This window comes from Strix aluco, chromosome 4 (genome assembly GCF_031877795.1).
Source record: "Strix aluco isolate bStrAlu1 chromosome 4, bStrAlu1.hap1, whole genome shotgun sequence".
Lineage (NCBI taxonomy): Eukaryota > Metazoa > Chordata > Aves > Strigiformes > Strigidae > Strix > Strix aluco.
The window spans coordinates 118347957-118367584 of record NC_133934.1 but is presented as its reverse complement, the minus strand read 5'-3'; the positions used below and the strand labels follow the sequence as shown (position 1 = coordinate 118367584).

General features: G+C 41.0%; 1 protein-coding gene across 1 annotated transcript; it reads left to right on the top strand.

The window, feature by feature from the left end:
- Positions 1-3139: 3139 nt before the first annotated feature.
- SLC25A29 (solute carrier family 25 member 29) lies at positions 3140-12811 on the top strand. The gene is made up of 4 exons (XM_074825106.1): positions 3140-3261; positions 5012-5055; positions 9724-9807; positions 10447-12811. The coding sequence occupies exons 1-4, from the start codon at positions 3228-3230 to the stop codon at positions 11188-11190; spliced, it is 906 nt and encodes a 301-aa protein (XP_074681207.1). The 5' UTR covers positions 3140-3227; the 3' UTR covers positions 11191-12811.
- Positions 12812-19628: the final 6817 nt, after the last annotated feature.

The window sequence follows — 19628 nt, the reverse complement described above, 5'->3', positions numbered from 1 at the left end:
CAAATATAAGCACCTATATAGACTCACTGTCCCCCCCACATACAAGCTTAATAAACTCCTCTACATTCATACAACGTTGCCTCAAGTGTAACTCGAACCGAAAACAAAACAAAACCCCAAGCAAGAAAAAAAGAACAAAAGGGAAACTCCCTGGTGGGACTAAAGCCATGCTCATTCCTTAGTGAACCAACCCTTGTCATCTCAGACTTTATACCAAGAAGTCCTTGATGCTCTCTGCATTAATATATAAAGCACCCCCCGTCCCCTTTGAAGTATGTGCCTGCTCCAGTGGGGTTCAGTAGCATTGAATAAAACATTCAGTAGCATTGAATAAAGCTTATTAGGAACAGCTTGAGCATGCAGGAACAAGACAGGCCTTTGGAGATTGCAGCAACCTGGGAGGGACTGCAAACATTGACAGCAAGATTAGAATTCAAGTGATCTTGACAAACTGGAAAAACAATCTGGAAAAAGCAATTTAGCGTAGACAGCTAGGAAATGTATGTAGAAAGAAACTTTCTATGTAGAAAGAAACTTCAAGTAAAAGACAGGGAACATCGTGGCATGCAGTTGATCTACTGAAAAGGGTATGGGGCACACCATGTGTCGCAGGCTGCCCATAAATGAACAATGACATAACATGTTATGTCCTGTTAAGTTATACTATGAGACGACTTTTGCAAATATCTGATCTCATATTCAGATATATGAACAACAGTGTTGTCTGCAAATACCCAAGGTAATCTCCCAGTCAGCCGGGCCTTAGGGGTCAGTTCAAGGAACTCCAGGTCAACTGAAGAAAGAGGGGTAAGAAGAATCAGAGGTCAAAAGATAATAATCAATATAATTGAGAGAAGAAAAGACTAAGATTGAAACTGTCTTCAGATAACCAAAAGAAGTGTCTGCAAAGAGAGAGGAAATGTTTTCCCTGTCCATTGTGGGTGAACATTAAAATTACAAAATTATTCTGGTGGAGAAGGGACTCTTGGGAGATCAGAGGATTTGAATAACAGATTAAAAACACTTTGGTTAGGAACGTCTTAGGCCAAGCTGATCGTTCCAAGGCTTGTGCTACAAGGCAGATGCATATAACATCTGGACCTTTACCTGCAGAGCTGTGCACAAGATTGCAGTTCCTCTTGTGGATGCCAAGAGTGGACAAGATTCCCAGAAAGTCACTTCTATCTCTACTTGGAGAAAATGTTTAGGGGAAAAGAACAGAACAGGGCTTCCTGTCTGATTTCAAGTACTGGCTGCAGGTGTATGAGTTTGGCAAGGTCTAAAGTCCCTGTTAGGAGGTAGAATGGTGTGTGATACAGCTGGAGTGGGCAGCTCCCAAAGCCATCAGTGCAGCAGCAAAGGGCAGGGCCAGCCCATCTACCTTCTCTCTAATACCAACTGGTTGTCCCCAGGTAGGACAGGTATGTGCATCAGGGAATCCAAAGCATTCTGGAGACACCCGAGTACTCGATTTGATTTGACAGTGTTTAGAGATGAGAAGAAACCCAAATGAGTGTTGGGTTGGGAGAAGATATGGGGGAGGTCAGGGATTCACTGAATGCTTTGCATTTCCATCTTATCTGTTTATTAATTGTAATGGTGGCCCAAGAGCTGCTAAATCTGAGAGAGATTCTCATGTTTTGTTCTGTAGTAGTAGTTTTGGACCTCCTTGGAAGCAGATTTGTCTTTGTGTGTTTTCTTTGCACAGAAGGTAAAAGCTGGCTTCATTTTTAATATGCTATTCCACTGCAAGATTTGATCAGCTTTGTATTGAGCTGCTACACCTACAAAAGGACTGCCATGCCATGGAAAGCAAAAAAAAAAAAAAAAAAAAAAAAAAAGAAGAAAAAAGAAGAAAAAAAAGAAAAAAAAGAAAAAAGGAAAGAAAAGGAAAGAAAGAAAGAAAGAAAAAAAGTCCAGCTGCTTTTCCATTCTGCTTCTGCAATTTACTCTCTAAAAGCTGACTTTGCAGGCCCTGATCATGTTACTCTAAGCAAAGCTCAAATAGGCTACTTATTGTTCTAGGCCACTGGTATCCCCCTTTCTCTTACATTGCCTGCAGAAATAACGAGCAGCTTAAAGGCTCCCTTTTGATACTGCCCACAGCTTGAGTTTCCCATTTAAAGGCTCTGGCATCAGGGCACTTTGAAGCCAGCTAATATTAGTAGGAAAGCAGAGTTAATACAAAGCAAGAAAAGCCAGTGAGGAGGGGAGAAGCCTCTTCTGCAGGGTGAAGCACAGCAGCAATGTATAGGACTGAGATCCACGGCTCAGCTAAGTCCAACAAGCAGCAGGCTTTAAAGATCACGCAGTCCAACCCCCCTGCCATGGGCAGGGACACCTTCCACTAGACCAGGTTGCTCAAAGCCCCGTCCAACCTGACCTTGAACACTGCCAGGGAGGGGGCAGCCACAGCTTCTCTGGGCAACCTGTTCCAGTGTCTCACCACCCTCATCATAATGAATTACTTCCTTATATATAATCTAAATCTACCCTGGTTAACCCTGGTTCTATCACTACAGGCCCTGGTATAAAGTCTCTCTCCATCTTTGTAAGCCCCCTTTAAGTATTGAAAGGCTGCAACAAGCTGTCCCTGCAGCCTTCTCTTCTCCAGGCTAAACAACCCCAACACTCTCAGCCTTTCTTCACAGAAGAGGTCTTACAGGCATTTCACCCCTATTAAAAGGAGGCACCCCTTCCAAATCCCTCACACGCCAGCTCCCCAGGCTTTCCAACCAGCAGCGCCCAGGGACGCCTCACCCAGGCAGCGGGATGCCCCCGGGCAGCCTCCCTGAACCACCCGAAACACCGCTGGGGCGACTGATGCTCTGCCCGACCCCCTCCCACCTCCCCAGCCTCCAAAATGTCTTTCTGCCTTTACTTCTCGTTAATTCTCCAGATGCAGCTGCAGTAAGGGAAGGTATTGGTGGTTGGTTTGGGGGGGGAGGACGGGGCGGAGCCGCGGAGGGCACGGCTGCAGCCCCCCCATCCCCGCTAGTCTCATCCTCGTCCCGCCCTTTGCCCGGAGCCGCCCCGGCTCGGCCGCCAGTGGCTGCGGGCGACGGGGGGGAGTTGTCCCATCGCCCGCCCCTTCGGAGGCGCGGCCCGGCCCCTCGCCGGCGTGGGGGGGCGGGCGGTAGAAAGGGCGGGCGGCGGGGCGGGCGGCGGCAGTGCGCGGAGCGGCGTCGCGCAAGGGCTGGGCCCCGCCGGGGACGGAGGGTGCCAGCATGGCTCTGGATTTCCTCGCAGGATGCGTCGGCGGTGAGGAGTGGGGGGAGCTGCGGAAAAAAAATATGATTTAGAAAAGCGAAAAAATGGGGAAAAAAGGGGGGGTGAGGGGCAGAGGAAAATAGGGGAAAATGAAAGGGGTGGATGGGGGGGGGAAAGGAAAATTAAAAAGGTGGACAAGCGGAAAATAAAAAAGGGGGAAAGGGAGAAAATAAGAAGAGGGGGAAAGGAGAAGAGAAAAGGAAGGGAAAAAGGGGAAAGAAATAGAAATATCTTTTTTAAAAAAAGCGGAAAAAAAGGGTGGGGGGAAGGGGGAGGGGATGGAGGGGAGAGCTGGGCGCGGCGCTTTTATTTTGGGAGGGGAGAATTGCTGTGGGCACGGGGGGCGATGGCAGCGGCCGCCCCGCCGCAGGTGGGGGCCGAGCCCGGCCGGGGGGGACGCGGGGCGGCGGAAGGTCTCGGGGATTTCCTGTACGGGGCGGGGGGGCGCGGACTGTCCCGCCCCGCGGCCGTGCCGCAGCGCCCGGGTTTGCCCGCGGGGCTGGAAGCAGCGGGCGAGGGGGGGGGGGGGGGGGGCGGGGTGGAGCTCCCCGGGGTTAGCGGCCGGGCAGCAGCAGGCTCAGGCATCTCGGACCTGAAAATATTTATAGCGGGGAGCTTTAACGTGAAGAGGAGGGCAGAATGCATGTGCTCGTCTCGCTCTTCCCTCTGCATCTGCTTACGGCCTTCCTCCTCCTATTTTCAGCAGTTGTTAAATTGCGTTCAGGAGATTTATTCTCGCATCTTTTCAGTTATTTGTGTTTGCAGTTCTCCTTGCCAAGCTGGCAAAGAGATTTTTTTTTTTTAATTTTTTTTTTTTTTTTTTTAGCTTCTGTCTGACTTCATCCTAGCGATCCTTGCCTTACCAGGGATTCTGCATGTTGTACTACTGGCCTTTTCATGCCAAACACAGTGCCTATCACTATTTTTGTGACTTGGATTATCCTGCTGCTGTGCTGGCCTTGAACAACCTGGACTACACCATCCTAGAGCGGGCATTGTATTTCTGCCATCTCTTCTCTGGAAGAGGGAGGGAAGTTATCTTTCTGCAAATGTGAGACAGTGCACTGAAGCACTCTCTGTAGTTCTTGCTGTTGTCAGCAATCATAAACGGATTGGTGGTTCACAGAAATATAGAGCTAGAGGATTCCTTGCTTCAGCCAGTACTTGCAAAATGCATGTATTCAGATTAGTAAAACTAACAGGCCTGCATGTAACTTCTAAAAAGTCCTTTGATGCTAGAATAAAGCAAAGGTTTTTGGTAATGGATGATCCTCCTGCAGGTGCTACCATCACATCTGGAAAGGCTGTGGCTAGTGAGCAGGGATTTTCTTCTGCCTTTAGAGAAGATTCCAGGTTTTCTATGCTTCCATAGAGTGGCATATACATGAAACATTTAGCTTCAGAGGAAATCTGCCATTTCTGCCCATTGGACTTGACTTGGGCTGAGGCCAGGAGCCACTGTTGAACATCCCATATGATGTGGCAGGATCTGTAGTCACACACCTCAACCCCTGCCTGGGGCTCAGAAGCTTGATGGGAGCATGAGGCACCTAGTACTGGCCTGAAGGACTGAACTGTAGATCTCTTATCTTCTGCCTTGATAGGATGCTCTTTACCTGGCCTACCAGTGACGCTGTGCTGTGCACTTACACCTCAGGCTGGTGGTTCTGCTTGGGCTACTGTAGCTCCAGACCCAGGAAGAAAACCATGAGCCATAACCATAGCCTTTGTTTTGTTTCAGGTGCTGCCGGAGTGCTGGTAGGACACCCATTTGACACTGTTAAGGTGGGTTGATTATGAAATACCTATATCTCTAGGTAGAAAACTTAGTTTTTCCAAGGAGTGGGGGAGGAAAAAAAATTCCCCAGACACTGTAGGAGCATAAATCTGTGCTGGAAGGCTTGGAGCAAGCTTCCTCAACCACTGTTTATAGATTGGCAATCTCCAGCTCCCCAGAAGTGAAAAAATTCCTTGTATGTCTGATTCAACCCAGTAACATGACAAACGGCTTAAACTGCAAGTTCATGAGTGCAGTAACAATGTTGTATTTGAAAATACGATCTTACATTTAACTTAATTTTGTTCTAAGCTTGCTTCTCTGCAGCTGTTCATCACTAACTGCTAAAACTGCCTCTCCCTGCATTTGTACCTCAAACCTACTTTGTTACTAGGTTGAAAGTTTGTGTTTTGTTTTCCCTCAAGCTCTGCTACTTACTCCTCAAGCATTAATTTGTTACACTAGCCAAAGGGTGTAGGTGGATGGAAATCCACAGCATGAAGCTTGTCTGGGGGCTTTTTCCTCTCTTTAAGTATTATTGTATATTGGTATAACTTTCCAAGTTAAAATTGATTTTCTAATGGTCTGTTAGCCATATGTATTATGCATATTAAGGGTAGCTAAGACCTATTCAAAGATAAAATTTTAAATCTCCTGGAGGGCACTTCAGCCAGGACTGCCAGGGTTTCCAAGCCCATTTTTCAGAATGAGATGACGATTTAAGTCACTCTTTGGCAGCCTTATCTGAAGTCTCGCACTGGAAGAATAGAAGAAGGGATGCCAATATATTCCCTCCTAAATTAACACACCAGATCACTTGACTGCAGCAGACAGCATGCCACCCACTAGAGCTATATTTGGAATACCTCTACCTTGCTGAACTTCGATATGCAACAGGCTGATAGTGTTACCGATGTCATCACCATATTCTGTATTCTAGCACATGGTTAATTCAATACAGATTTTCCTAGCTAGTGGATATTAGTCCTTGCCAGTCAAGTGCAAGCTGCTCAAATAGTAAAAACTGTATGTATGTTTCTCAGAGTATAGTAAATTTGACTGTTAAGTAATTGGGTTGAATTCTAATATATATTTTCAGGAATGGTATTATTCAGACTTGCACTTTTTTTTTTACAGTGGTACAGGGCCAGCTGTCTTTGTCTCTCACCCCCATCCTGCCAAGTTTTATATGCTTAACTTAAGGTGATGGGTCATTTCACTGAAGCCAGCAAAACTGTTAAAATTCTATGCTCAGACTAAAGTTAAGCATGTGTGAGTTTTTTTATGGTTTTTAAAGTGGAACAGCTTCTAGTGCATGAAACTAAACATTTAAGTGTCTGCAAAACTGGGGCTCTCATGTTAGTTCCAGCAGATGAATCAATGCAAAATAGATGTGTTGGCTTTAGAAAAAGCATCTTGCTTTGCAATAGTGCAAAATAGTTTGTTTCTGGATGACTTTAAATGTTTTATGAAATCCAGTGTGGCACACTATATTTTCATACCCATTAGAAGGTATTATAAGCATTTATCTATTTTTTGTTAGAGAAAATACTAATGTTTGTGTTATTAGTTGGCATAGTCACCACTGTATGTGGGAAAACTAACACTATAACTAGTCTTTAAAAAAAAAAATCACAAAACAAAAACATTGTGTAACTTGTTGTGTATGTATACATGTTAAGAATTAACCCCTTTTATAGTTCTGCAGTGTTTAAAGGGCTAGCTGGCAGTCACCTTAGACTGCAAATTTTTAATATAACTGAACAATGGGAAAGCTGCTTAGATAAGCCAAAATTTTACTTCTGTCTTGGCTTTTAAACTCTTTTTTTGGCTGATGATCATGTTTCACAAAGTGGGGAGGGGGATGGTGGGACACACAGGGAGAGATTAAGCCAGTGAAGTCACCCTGCGAAACCCACAACTGAGCTGTTCTCAGAACTGGCAAACTCCTTATCCCTGGTTTGTTGATGTAATGTATAAAATTGCTTTTTTGCTTTTAACTGCCTTTACTTTCTGAGCTAGGGGCTGTCTTCATTAACAGCAAAAGTGTTACTTTGTTGTAGATGACAGATAAGCCTCATCACGGGAGAGTTACCTAGTAAGTATAGCCCAGGTGAACACTTCTGTTTCTCTCAGTCTTAATTTATTCCCAAATGTATTAGTTCAAATAAAGATCTAAACGACTTCTGAAGCTTTTTCCCTTTTTAGTTTTAAACTGATGTGTCCCTCTTCTACAGCTATGGCATGGAGGGAGCGGGGTTTAAATATCCCTTTTTTTTTTTAATGTAAAGTCTTATTCTGAACCTTCTTTCTGGTATGCATTTCTCACTGTATACATTTCCACACACGGTGGCTCTAAAACTGAATCTCAGACACACTGTTGTTGAGGTCTTACCCACTACATATCCTTGGAGGACATTTTCATTGCTCAAAACTTCTAAATCACTTATTTCATACATTATTAAATGTTTGGACTGTTTTGGGGGTGTGGTGGTTTGTTTGGGATGGGGTTTTTTGCTTAGTTTTGAGTACCTTTATGCAAGTCTTTAGTGATGTGAAATTACAGTGTGTTACTATTGGACCTAAAACCTTAGTAACAGTGGTTTCAAATAAGGAAGCAAGAATATTGGGCAATGAATAGAATAGAGGGTTAAACTTTGCACATGATTCATCCTTCCTACAGTTGTACACACTAAAAAGCTTGTTGAATATGGCATTAACACTCATGAAGTAAAGTTTCATATGCATTCATTGCCTTATCTGACAGTTTGCTGATGCAGGTATCCCTATGTGGTCATTGCTGTGCTCAAATGAAAGTGCTGATTTTCATTCATCAGTACTCTAAATATTTTATACTACAGCAAGGCTTAATTGGTCAATATTTCACAAATTATTTAGACAAAAATAGCAGGAGCTGATTGCCACTAGGAAATTCAACCTATATACAGAATATGACTAATTCTAAACTACTCAAGACAAGCATATAGAAAAGTTAAATTAAGAAGCTTCTTGAGCTGCAGTTCTCCCAAAGCCCCTATGTCTGGAAGTCCCCTGACTTCACAGACAGGGTTTGAAACAATAGCAGTAAGCTATAAATGGAGTAAAACTTTTGGTTTGTGCGATTCCAACAACCTGTTAAGATTTAGGACTTTAATTGTGGGTCTGCTTCTTGAGCAGTTTTAACAGTCTGCCTGCCCCCCAAATGTCACTTTGAGTAACAAGAGATTTATTTTCTTTGAATCCTACTATAAGCCTGCTTTTAATTTAAGAAGTTTTAAAACCCTGTTCCATCGTGGAAGACCTGAGGTGATCTCAGCCTCCCAGTATGGCTAGCACACACTAATGTATATACTAAAAAGACACTGAAAACTAGGGGTTTTGTTTATAAAACATAAAATGTCATGTTGTAGGAATACAAAAAATACTGAAACTGTAAATAATTAAAGTTTTGCCTCAAAGCTAACCTGAATATACAGTTTTGACAAACCATGTCCCCAAATCCTTTTCTAGACCCACATCATCTTATGAGTCTTTCATTGTTGTGGTGGTGTTTATTATTACTTTAGGCAAACAGGGCTAAAGATTTTGCAGTCAGGAATTTCTCGCATAGACCTGATAATCTTTTCATTTGTTCAGAATGAGAGTCTTGAAGTTTTTTGCCCTGGAGTTGCAGCAGCAGCATTAAATGGTTGATAAGCATCTTTTCTGAGGAACATTGCAGCCCTCCATGCTGCAATGGAGGAGATCAAAGACAGATTTCTAACTTCCAAATCCAGTGAAACCAATTTATTGAGTTTATTGCAGTGTAGGGTTTTGCACAAAGTCAGTAGCTTTGAGGCTTTTTAGTTTTGTTTGAAATGCGTTGAGGACAAATTAGCAGGAAAAATTGAATTGGACTTTCCCGTTAAATGTTAAAGCATCTGGGCAATTGGCCTGTCTCCTAATGTCACCAGTGACAGAAGCTTCTACCTGTCCAGCAGAACATGCCATTTCAGTTTTGGCAGAGTTAACTGATTACTAACATTAAAGGTTTGAAACAGCCACACCCTCACAAATGGTTTGCATTGAGCAAGTTAAAAAAACAGACTAAAATTTAAAAGGACAAGTGGCTTTTTATTTTTCCTTATGCAAAGTAAGACATCTTAAGAGCCTATTCCCAGCTATCTCTGAAAAATAAAATCAGATCTCAGTGAAGGGTCCTAAGTCTGGTAGCCAGAAACACTGTGGGTGGTGTTGTTGAAAGGTTCTATCCTTTTACAATTATCCTTATTTCATGCTTGACTTGTAATTTTTTATAAAATTCTATTAGGTTTATACAGATAGTCCTCAGTGTGAACAGAAGTATTCTTGGCAGCTAAAGAAAGTACCTATTATAGCCAGTACTGGAAAACTTCAGTCTGAAATTCTAGATAAGCGTACCCTGTTGTTCTTCCACATATGTTTTTCTAATATTCAAAAGAAGTTAATAATCTTCCTCTGTCATGTTTTCACCCCAAAAATTAATTCAAAACACTTACAGAATATTTAATTATTTTGCCACATATGGCATTCCAGTCTCCAGCCTGTGCTCTTGCATATACATCGCTATAGCAAATCTCGATACATGTACAAGACACTAGTTAACCAATTAGGCTGCTCTTGACATACAAATCAGTATCTCATACAACTTTCTATAGGTTCGACTACAAGTTCAAAATGTAGAGAAACCTCTCTACCGTGGGACCTTCCATTGCTTTCAGTCCATCATAAAGCAAGAATCTGTAAGTACAAAATTAATGCTTTGCATATTTTGTATCTTCATATATTTTGTATCAGAAGGGTGGGAAAGTTGTTAAAGAAAGCCTACAAATATTGAAGATCAAGAGAAAAGCATACTCTGAACCTCACCTTACCATAGGGCAGATATTGTAGTCAGGAGTTTGCCAGAAACTTCATGAAGAAGATCACTAAGTTGGAAGTTGATATAAAAAAGTTAACTTTTAAAATAAGTTATTTGAATAGCTAATTTTCTGAGAATCCAAGCAATCTGAGCAATGAGTGAAGAAATACATGAAGTTTTTGTTTCTGCTGAAGCTTTAAGACCATAACTAAAAGGGTGGCTATAGGCTTTAAGCTACTTTATTTTTAAAGTATAAAATTTTCCAGAAAACTTTTCTGTGGATGGACTAAGACTACTTTCTGGATGTGTTGAACTATGTGTTTTTGCTGCTAACAATGTTTAGATGTTTGTGCCCTAGGCAGCGATGAAATTGTTATTACAAAGTAAGATAGTACTGATCTTCTGGCCACTGTTAGAAAGTTAGAGCACAAGGGAGAGCCAGAAAGGCTATGTTCTGCACAGTTTCAGGAGGTTATCAACACCACTGTTAAAAAGGATTTTTCCTTCCTTCCTCCATTAGGCTTTTGGACTCTATAAAGGTATTGGGTCGCCAATGATGGGACTTACCTTCATTAACGCACTTGTATTCGGTGTACAAGGAAACACACTTCGTGCTCTTGGAAAAGACACTCCTCTAAACCAGTTCCTTGCAGGGTCAGCAGCAGGGGCTATCCAGTGCATCATCTGCTGTCCCATGGAGTTGGCAAAGACAAGAATGCAGCTTCAAGGAACAGGTGAATACAAACTAAAAACAAAGAACTACAAAAATTCTCTGGACTGTTTGATCAAAATCTATCGAAAGGAAGGGCTGAGGGGTATCAACAGGGGCATGGTCTCTACATTCATAAGAGAGACTCCAAGCTTTGGCTTTTATTTCCTGACCTATGACTGCATGACCAGGTATTTAGGCTGTGAAGCTGAAGACAGTTACGTTATTCCCAAACTGCTGTTTTCTGGAGGGATGTCAGGAATTGTGTCCTGGCTCTCAACCTACCCCGTGGATGTGATCAAATCCCGGCTTCAGGCTGATGGAGTCGGAGGCGTTACACAATACAATGGCATTTTAGACTGTGTCAGAAAGAGTTACCATGAAGAAGGTTGGAGGGTGTTCACAAGAGGTCTTACTTCCACACTTCTCCGTGCTTTTCCTGTCAACGCAGCTACCTTTGCTACTGTCACTGTGTTCCTAATGTATATGAGGTCAGAAGACAACCTTCGTGAATGTGAACCAGGTCCAGTAATCCAGCAGCCTTCTAGTTTGTGAACATTACCTGTTGGCTCTCCTCATCATCCAAAGCCTGGCTGTTTGGATTCTTTAAACACTTGACCCACACAAGTGGCATAAATGTATGCTATCTGTATAAAGAACTAACTGCATCAAACTAGGATTTCATCTCATTACTTGTATAAACAGCATATTGCCTTATTAAGGACTTCATATCTAGTAGTATCCAAGTAAGATGGGGACCTGCCTTTAGAAAGTACTGTAGTTAACTGTTGTGGCTCCAGAAGAGGATCTGGAGAATGTCATAGTACCAGAAATCAGGTTTTCTTCCACTCATGTTCTGAATGACTGAATAGAGTTGAATGCAGAAAGGTTTTCAGAAAATAAATGCTCTTTTTGTACGTAACAGGAATAAGTATAGTCCTCTAAGGTGAAGTAGGGGGAGGAAATTAAATGTTGGAGGCATTTTGCAGGTAACCCTGAACTGTTTAAGACCTGGACTAGCATTGAGCTAGCCATGTGTTTTACTTTTTCTCTGCTTTTATATGTCAGTGGTTTTAGTAGCAACTTTGTTCATACTGGTTTGCTAAAAAAAATACATATATATATTATTTGTTCCTAAGCTACTCCCTTACCTTTCAGCTTTGAATAAATATCTTAAGCACAAAGTTAGCATCTGCACTCATATGCACTTGTTCCTTTAAATCTCAAGGCTTGTAAGGATTTAGGGAAACTCACATCTAGTAAGACTGGTGTTATTTGCCTTCACCTCTATGTCTCATTTGGTGGGTGCACAGATTGTAATGACTAGATTCAGCTAAAGTAGACTTTGTTCTCTGAAGTTAATGCAACTTTGCACCACTTCTCCCAACATGCCCCATAGCAGCCAGTGATGTACAGAAGTCAAAGTCCTACCTGTGGTATTGCACAAAATGTTTGTGGGTGCAATGTTAGCTTAGCAGCTTGAAGTACTGTAAAAATACGTACATGTTTAGAACTGGAGGTTTCATTCCTTTCCAGACAACAGGGGTGTAAGTGTCTGAAATGGTTGGTGTTCAATACACTTGCATTATGAATTTAACCAATACTTCTATCTATTTAGTTACAGTGCTACTGGAAAGATGACTGAAAGGGGGTTGGAGAATTTTCTTGTTACATTGGTCCACTGTGATTTTTTTTTTTTTAGCAGCCTGTTCAAGAGGGATCGCATTAGTTAAGGAGCTATAAACAGTTACGTAAGATTTGGAATAAGAACTACACATATTTGGCACAAATACCCAGGGGGAAGGAGTGCATGTGTGTGAGGGATGTTCTAAAATGTATCAAACTAGTTCAGTAAGTACAACTTGTTACACTTTTGGTTGGGACAAGTGCAATATGTGTTTAATTTATATGAATTTTCTAAAGATACCTTATTTCATAGCATTTTGCACTGTAACAAAATATGCTGGAGAAACCTGTAAAACTGGTATGTCTTTTTATACCTTGGAGGTATGTTGGATGTTTTAGTGCCTACTTGCACTGAGATTCAAATTGAATGTTAAATCTGTCTACTAAGCTGCATATGCACAACTCACAGCAAAGACCATTTACACCTTTGTACAGTAGTCGGTAATTACTGTATATAAAACTGAGGGAATAAATTTTTTAAAAATTTTGACTTTGCTTCTTTAAAGTTTCTTATGTTTTATTCGGATGCTTCCTTGTTTTAAATCTGCCTTACAAGAGGGTGGGGTTTCTGGCTTTTGCCTGAAGAAACTTGTTCCCCACCTGCCTTCCATGCACCACCCAGAAGGGCAGTGCCTTGTTCTGGCTCAGTGTATCAGTTTGTTGAAGCAAAGAAGGGAAGTTGCCTGAGCTTCCTTCTTCAAACTGATCTTTTCACCAAGTACCTCACTTGAAGATGTTATAGCTACTAAGGGAACAATTCTGCTTTTAGAGCCAAAGAGCTGGCAGCATGCTTGGACCCTTCATATTCTGCATTTACTTGGTGTAAGTAGTGCTGATCAGCACCAAGGCTGCACAACTGTGGAAGACGAGCCTTAGGGTCCCTGCAGAGTCACATCAGAATCAAGGACCGGGTCCGCCAACAGCACTGTTCATATCTGAATCAGAAGAATGCTTGGCTTTAAGATGCACAAGTTTAGCAAAAAGCTTTATACATTGTAGGTTTTTTTTGTTTTCAGACAGCACAACTAATGCACAAAGAGCATCAATATTCCAAATAAAAAGCCAAGCAGAAAAACCAGGATGATGTGTGTTATGACCTGTGAATAAGGCCTCTCACTGCTGATGAAAGGTTATTTCACATACTGGCTCACTTAATTCATCTTCTTAACAGGTAGAGACACATGACCAAAAGAAACTGCCAAGCATCAATTTGCTAAATCAGGAAAGGGAAAGGTCACCACTTCAACTAACCGTGAGCAGGGGCAGTTCCAGTCAAGGACCTTGTGTTCTCTCAGGAGGAGCAACAACAGTGAACTGTGGCACAGAAACAAATACTTGGAATAAGCAAACAGTATCTCCTGAAAAGACAGTAACGTCATTAAAACAGAAAGGGCTACAATGTTTTACTTGCAGTATTTGCTAAAACATTCCAGAAATTTATCCATGTGGAGCTTAAAAGAAATAATCAGTAGCAGACATCAGAGGTTACTCAACAAGCTTAAGAGGAGGGTAAAAGTCAGTTTTCAACCTAGTCTGATGTCAGTTGCTTGAAATCTGTGTGACACCTATTAAATCAAGCTAGACAATAGCCTCAGCCTTTTTAAACATGATTCAGTTCCCCCCTACTAGATTTTTGATACCTCAGCCAATTTAGCCAAATCAGAACTATATTCTGCCTCCCCAGATTCTCCTTCCCATAAGCATCATGATGTTGGGTAGGAAATGCTTTAGTAACACCCCAACAACTGAAGGGAATAAGAAGGTAAAACTTACCAAAAGTACAACTCGCCTACTACCGAGTCCCTGTGCTCTACTCTTTCTTACAACTCACGCTGCTAGTGAATGGGTCATAGCAGTGTTACAAGTTGCAACCACAAATATACTCAATTAGGACAAGAGGAAAAAAAAGCAGCCAGGTACAACCCTTCCAAGTTTTAAAGAAGTTGTTACTGTAAACTACTGGGGTGAAATTCAGTTCGTTTATCATGTCTGCAACTGTAACATGACAGTATTCATAATTTTTTTTTTGGTCCTCTCTTCCTTGCCTTTCTCTGCATATAGCTTTTTTACAGTTCATGTGAAAAAGTAGTAAGACATTCATGGGATAAAAACCGGTACATTGCAGGTGTGGGGCAGGTAGCAGACTGGAAAAGTTACTAAGACACAAGTATAAATAGTTGACCTTGCAGAGAAGAGATGTGTTTGTTCCTTGAAATTAAATATATTTGCTATTATGCTGGAAAACAGGTGTTAACAGCTGTTGTTAGCCAGACTTTTGATCTGCGGATAGTTAAAGAACAACTTAAAGCCCATGAGTGTGCCAAACACCATTAGATTAACAGAAGGTGAAATTAAACCTCTCTTCTGCCAGAAAAACAGCAGCTTACCCAAGGCAACATGCCATACCAAACAGCACAGCCATGGAGACAGATGAAGGATCTAAGGGGCTTTATGACTCTGGGAGACACAGCAAGAGAGTAGGGAACCAGAGAACTTGCTGGGATAGACCAAGTGGAGACAGGTTTCAAAATCATGAGGAAGCAAGCTGCTTCTTTCAGTGTTCAGGAATTTATGTATGTTCATGGGCAGTGGGGGAGGAAAGCAAAGGAAAATAACCCATTTTCATCCTGCTAGTGCAACTGTTTTGCAATTTTTATATCAGTGCTGTCATCACTAATTACAAAAATGGTTATCAATAACAGAAAAAAAAAAAAACAAAAATTAGTGACATAATATGCACAATAATACATATTATATACAGTAAAAGCTTGTCTACTTATAGTTTATTATCAGTTTTAACCTAGAACGGGATTTTAAGCTTTACAGTTTCGTCAATAAATAAACTGAAAGAAAGCAAGACAAGGTTTGCAGTGAAAAATAATAGCCTATACATTGATATAAATGGAAGAAAGGCAAATTCTAATGTTCACAAAACATTCTTCAGGTCTATAAAACTTTACATGTAACAGTTAAACTGCTTCTTGGTATCATTCACCTATTCTTTATTATGACTGGTTTTCTTACTGAAAGAAACCATCTGCGTTTTTTACTAACAGTAAAATAGAGTTCTACCAATTGCAACCATATTCATGTGTCAATCAATAAAATACCAAAATCGTAATGAAACTTGACCTCATGGTCAGCACCATTTGCTAAATATATCAAAACAGGAAGAATTGTTGCTAGAGTAGTTTGACTTGGCTAAAGTTGGTACAAAAGAAAATTAGTATTCTTTTTCTAGGACCTGATGTAGTTGTCTTAAGCAGAGATTTAACCTAGATCAGGTATACTCAAGTGTTGCAATCAACCAGGCCACATAGTTGCTTCCTTGTGCACTGATGTATTTCCACTTAAGGAAGAGTCTACAACAGGTAATTTTCAAACAGGCTAGTAATAAAGTTCAAGCTTTTTAATTGCAATTAAAGGAGGTAAAAGTAAAAATAACTCTCTTCTCCTTAGTCTCCTCCAGGCAGATACCTGCTTCCCTGCCAGTTCATAACCGAGAGACTGCACACTTTCACTTCACACTCTGAAAAAAAATTGAGATGAAATCCCCTATCTCTAACCTATGCAAGAAAAAGAATAAAAAAAACCTAACAACAAACACAAGAGGAATGCCTGAAGACCTGCCATAGTATTATTCCTTACAATACATTTCCAAACCATAAACATTTGCATGCCCTTTCAAGCTATGGGAGTTACTGGATTCATATAAATCCATTGGAGGTTCAGTCAAAGCACCGGTTAAGATTGAAGACTGAAGGATTCTACATCCAGGGGCCATATCTTCTGTTTTGCTAAGAAAAAACAAATGTGTTGAAAAATAAGTCAAAACATAAGCTGCATGATGCTCCACATTTGAGGCAGTGTACTTTGCAAGCCAAAGCTGCAATTGGCAAGGTTAGTGAGGTCCTTGGCAAGCATCTTGCAGCTCTGAAGGACATCTGACTTTGAGCCCTTAAATCAAAACTAGTAAAAAGTTTTCTAGAGATTTCTTTTGAAACCAGTTGCTGAGATGAGCTTTAGCGGAAGTACACTAGGACATACCCAGTCACCAAGTTTTTTTGTGTACGGATTTACCATTTAACAAGGAAACCATTTTATGTCTGCGTCTTTATCTGCTCTATGATTTCTCTGAAAAACATACTGTTATTCACAAAGAGCATCCTTCTGAAATACACCTTTACAGTGGGCCTTCTCCATAGACAGAACCAGTTTATTTGAGATCTTTGATTCCCTAAAGAGCAGCAATACAGGATTCTCTGGTGCAACATCTGTCCTGCAGTTTCTGCAATGGTCTTGCAAACATTACGAGCAGCAACACACTGAAGGAAAGTCAAATGGTGAGGCCCTAACTGCCTCAGGCAAGCTTAGGCTTTTTAGGAAGCCACTGCTAGATTGAAGCATTGGTGCTTTACGTGTCTGTCAGCTAACCAAAATAGCCACTTACAGTTGAAAGCACATTCATTAACACTACATGTCATTAGATTTCCACATTTCTCTTTAAAGATACTTGATATTAATTTTGGATGTATGTATCCCCTAAAAAATATATAATCCATGTCACACTCAACAGTTTTTATTTACATTCTTTATTTTCATTGCCTTGCTGGTGCTTTTTATGAATGCACAAGTATGCTTGTGACTCTCATAGATCAGCACAGAGTTGTACTTCTTATTCTTCTGCACTGGTGTGTGGGAAACTTGCTCTTTGACACTGGCACGTTCCAAGTCTGTCAAGGTCTACTGAACACCACAGGACACCCTACACACACTTGACCTCACAGGGGCAACCTGACATTTTGCTATTCTGTCTGCTGGTCATGCTGTACAAACTGGTAATTCACTGCCATCTCCTGGCAAACTACTATTCAAGAGTATCTGTACACACTGAAATAAAGCACTGACATAGATGCTACCTAGTATCGGCAGATTAGAGAGAAATCACAAATCTACAAGGACACTTAATACAAAAGTGGTGGCAAGAGAAGCATCCAAAAGTCCTGCAAGGACTCCACAGGCACTCCCATCCCTTTCCCTCCATACCAAAATTTACTAACACTTCTACAGAACCTCAGGCTTGCTCCTGAAGAGCTTTCAGTTTACACAGGAACCTGGTGAGAACAGCAGCTCACAAAATGGATATTATGTCCACACCGTAACACGCAATAGAAGAAATTGTATCCAATCAGTATCCAATATTAAAGTTTTTCTGTTAGAAAAAAGTAACAGAAGACTTTAAATAAATACCCTGAAATAGGAATTGTCTAAAAAACAGTTGTCATAAGCGATCTTACTCATTTGCCTACAGCAAAACAGTGTTTTTCTGCTACATTAGGGGAAGCCAGGACCTGAAAAATTCATGCAAACTCTTACACTGAATCCGATGCGCTTTCTCCGAAAGGATAAACATACTGAAAAACACGCTAAGCAAAACTGCCTTAATAATATAGGACAATTGTGAGTACACATAAACCTAAGCTCACCTATTTCAGGCAAAGAGAATGAAATTGTGTACAGGAGGACTGATTAAAATTACTTTACAAAATGAAGCTGGTAGCCACCCAGTTGGCATTTAAGCAAAGCTGTAAAACCATCTTCACACTATTGGCCTCTTTCAACTAAACACTAGATCAACTTGCATCATCAAATTTAATACTGAGTCTCATGAGAATACAATGTCCTGTAATTTGTTTGTACCTTTACAGATCACTCACTGTGTAGATGTTTCTGCTTGTTGTGTTCTACAGTGGTGTCTCAGACCCTCTCCCTCACATCACTCTCCCATTCTTTTGCCCTGGGACTTCCAAAACAGGCTGATGTAAGAAACCTTTTCACTCTTCCCAAGGAAAGTGCTACTTTTTAACTATTTCATTTTTACAGCTATGAATAAGGGTACTGGTCCCAAGTTCAACTTTTATTTTTATTCCTGCCTGCAAAATTTACACCCACCATTCAGTTTTGAAATCCACCCCAAGTTCAAAAGCTTTTGAAGGACTTTTGATTTCACCATAGCTTTAAACAATACAGGATCATTAGTGCAGTTACTAAGAAGTCAAAGCTTAATGCTGACACATCCGCTTCCCTCCTCTTCTCAAGCCAATGTAACAGACTTAGTAAAGGTGCTGTACAGATGAAAAAGTTATTATTCCAAAATGCCATCATTACAGAACAACTGGATCAACCAACACCAGTAACACCTACCACTTCACTGATCAGTCTTCCTAGACTGATCCATCTAGCAGCCCTGACAAAAATACCCATTTTTGTCCATTTCTTTAAGGCATTAAAGGGATGCTATTTAGCACATAATGTCCTCCAGTTAATCCATCTTAACTGAGTAGGAAGACTAATCAATCCATTTTTCCAAGGCATGCACTGACAAAATATCCTGTGAACACCTTAGGGCAGGTGATGACCAAGTAGAAACACCTTTTATTGCCACTATCATTCCTCTTCATATAGCACTTTAAAGGGATTAGCTTTCTTCAAACATTTAAAAGCCTCAGTAATTTTGCCATTTCTATTAACTATTGCTTCTTTTTACTTACTATGGGATTAGCAGAGGGTAAGGATCTCCATCTGCTTTTAAAAATACATTGCTGCTGCTGAGCTATGGTGTTAGAATGTATTTAGTATTTGGCTTTGTTGATTGGCAACTTGTGGCCATGGGGGGGGGGGGGGGGGGAGTCGAATTGCATTACCCCAGTTCAAGAGTTATCTTCAAAAAGAAGGTAACTAAAATCAAGTGCAAGTTCAGCTGAGGTCCTGTCATTCCATTTCATTAAGAATTTACTCACTTAGCATTTCAAATCTATACCTAGGCTCTTCCTACAATCTTTTCAAGAAAAACAAATCTCCAGAAGTAATAGATATTGAAGTTCAGTTTGTCTTGTATTTAAAGCAGGATCTACTGCTACTGGCAGACCACAAGTAGACACAGCTAGAAAAGGCTACAGTCAGTTCTGTTTAAAAAAAAAATGGTCTGAGTCCAAAAGATACACAGATACAGAATGTCTCCTTCCATTTTGACAACAGGAGAACCAGATAGGGTAATGTAAAATGTAAGAGCAAATGAGTAGTAGAACAGGCATGATGAGTAAGCACTTAAATCTTTTGCCAGCTTTAAAACCACTGGCTACATTTCTCCCCCACCCCTCCGATTCTCCTCCCCTTACCTGAACTTGCTCACAGACTGGTGGTATAATGCAGGAACTTGTTGATAGTAGGCTGTCAGTGGTGGTTTCAAAGTCAACTCTGTTGCTATTGTCAAAGTTTGTAATTTCTTCACTGAAAATCCGTAAGAA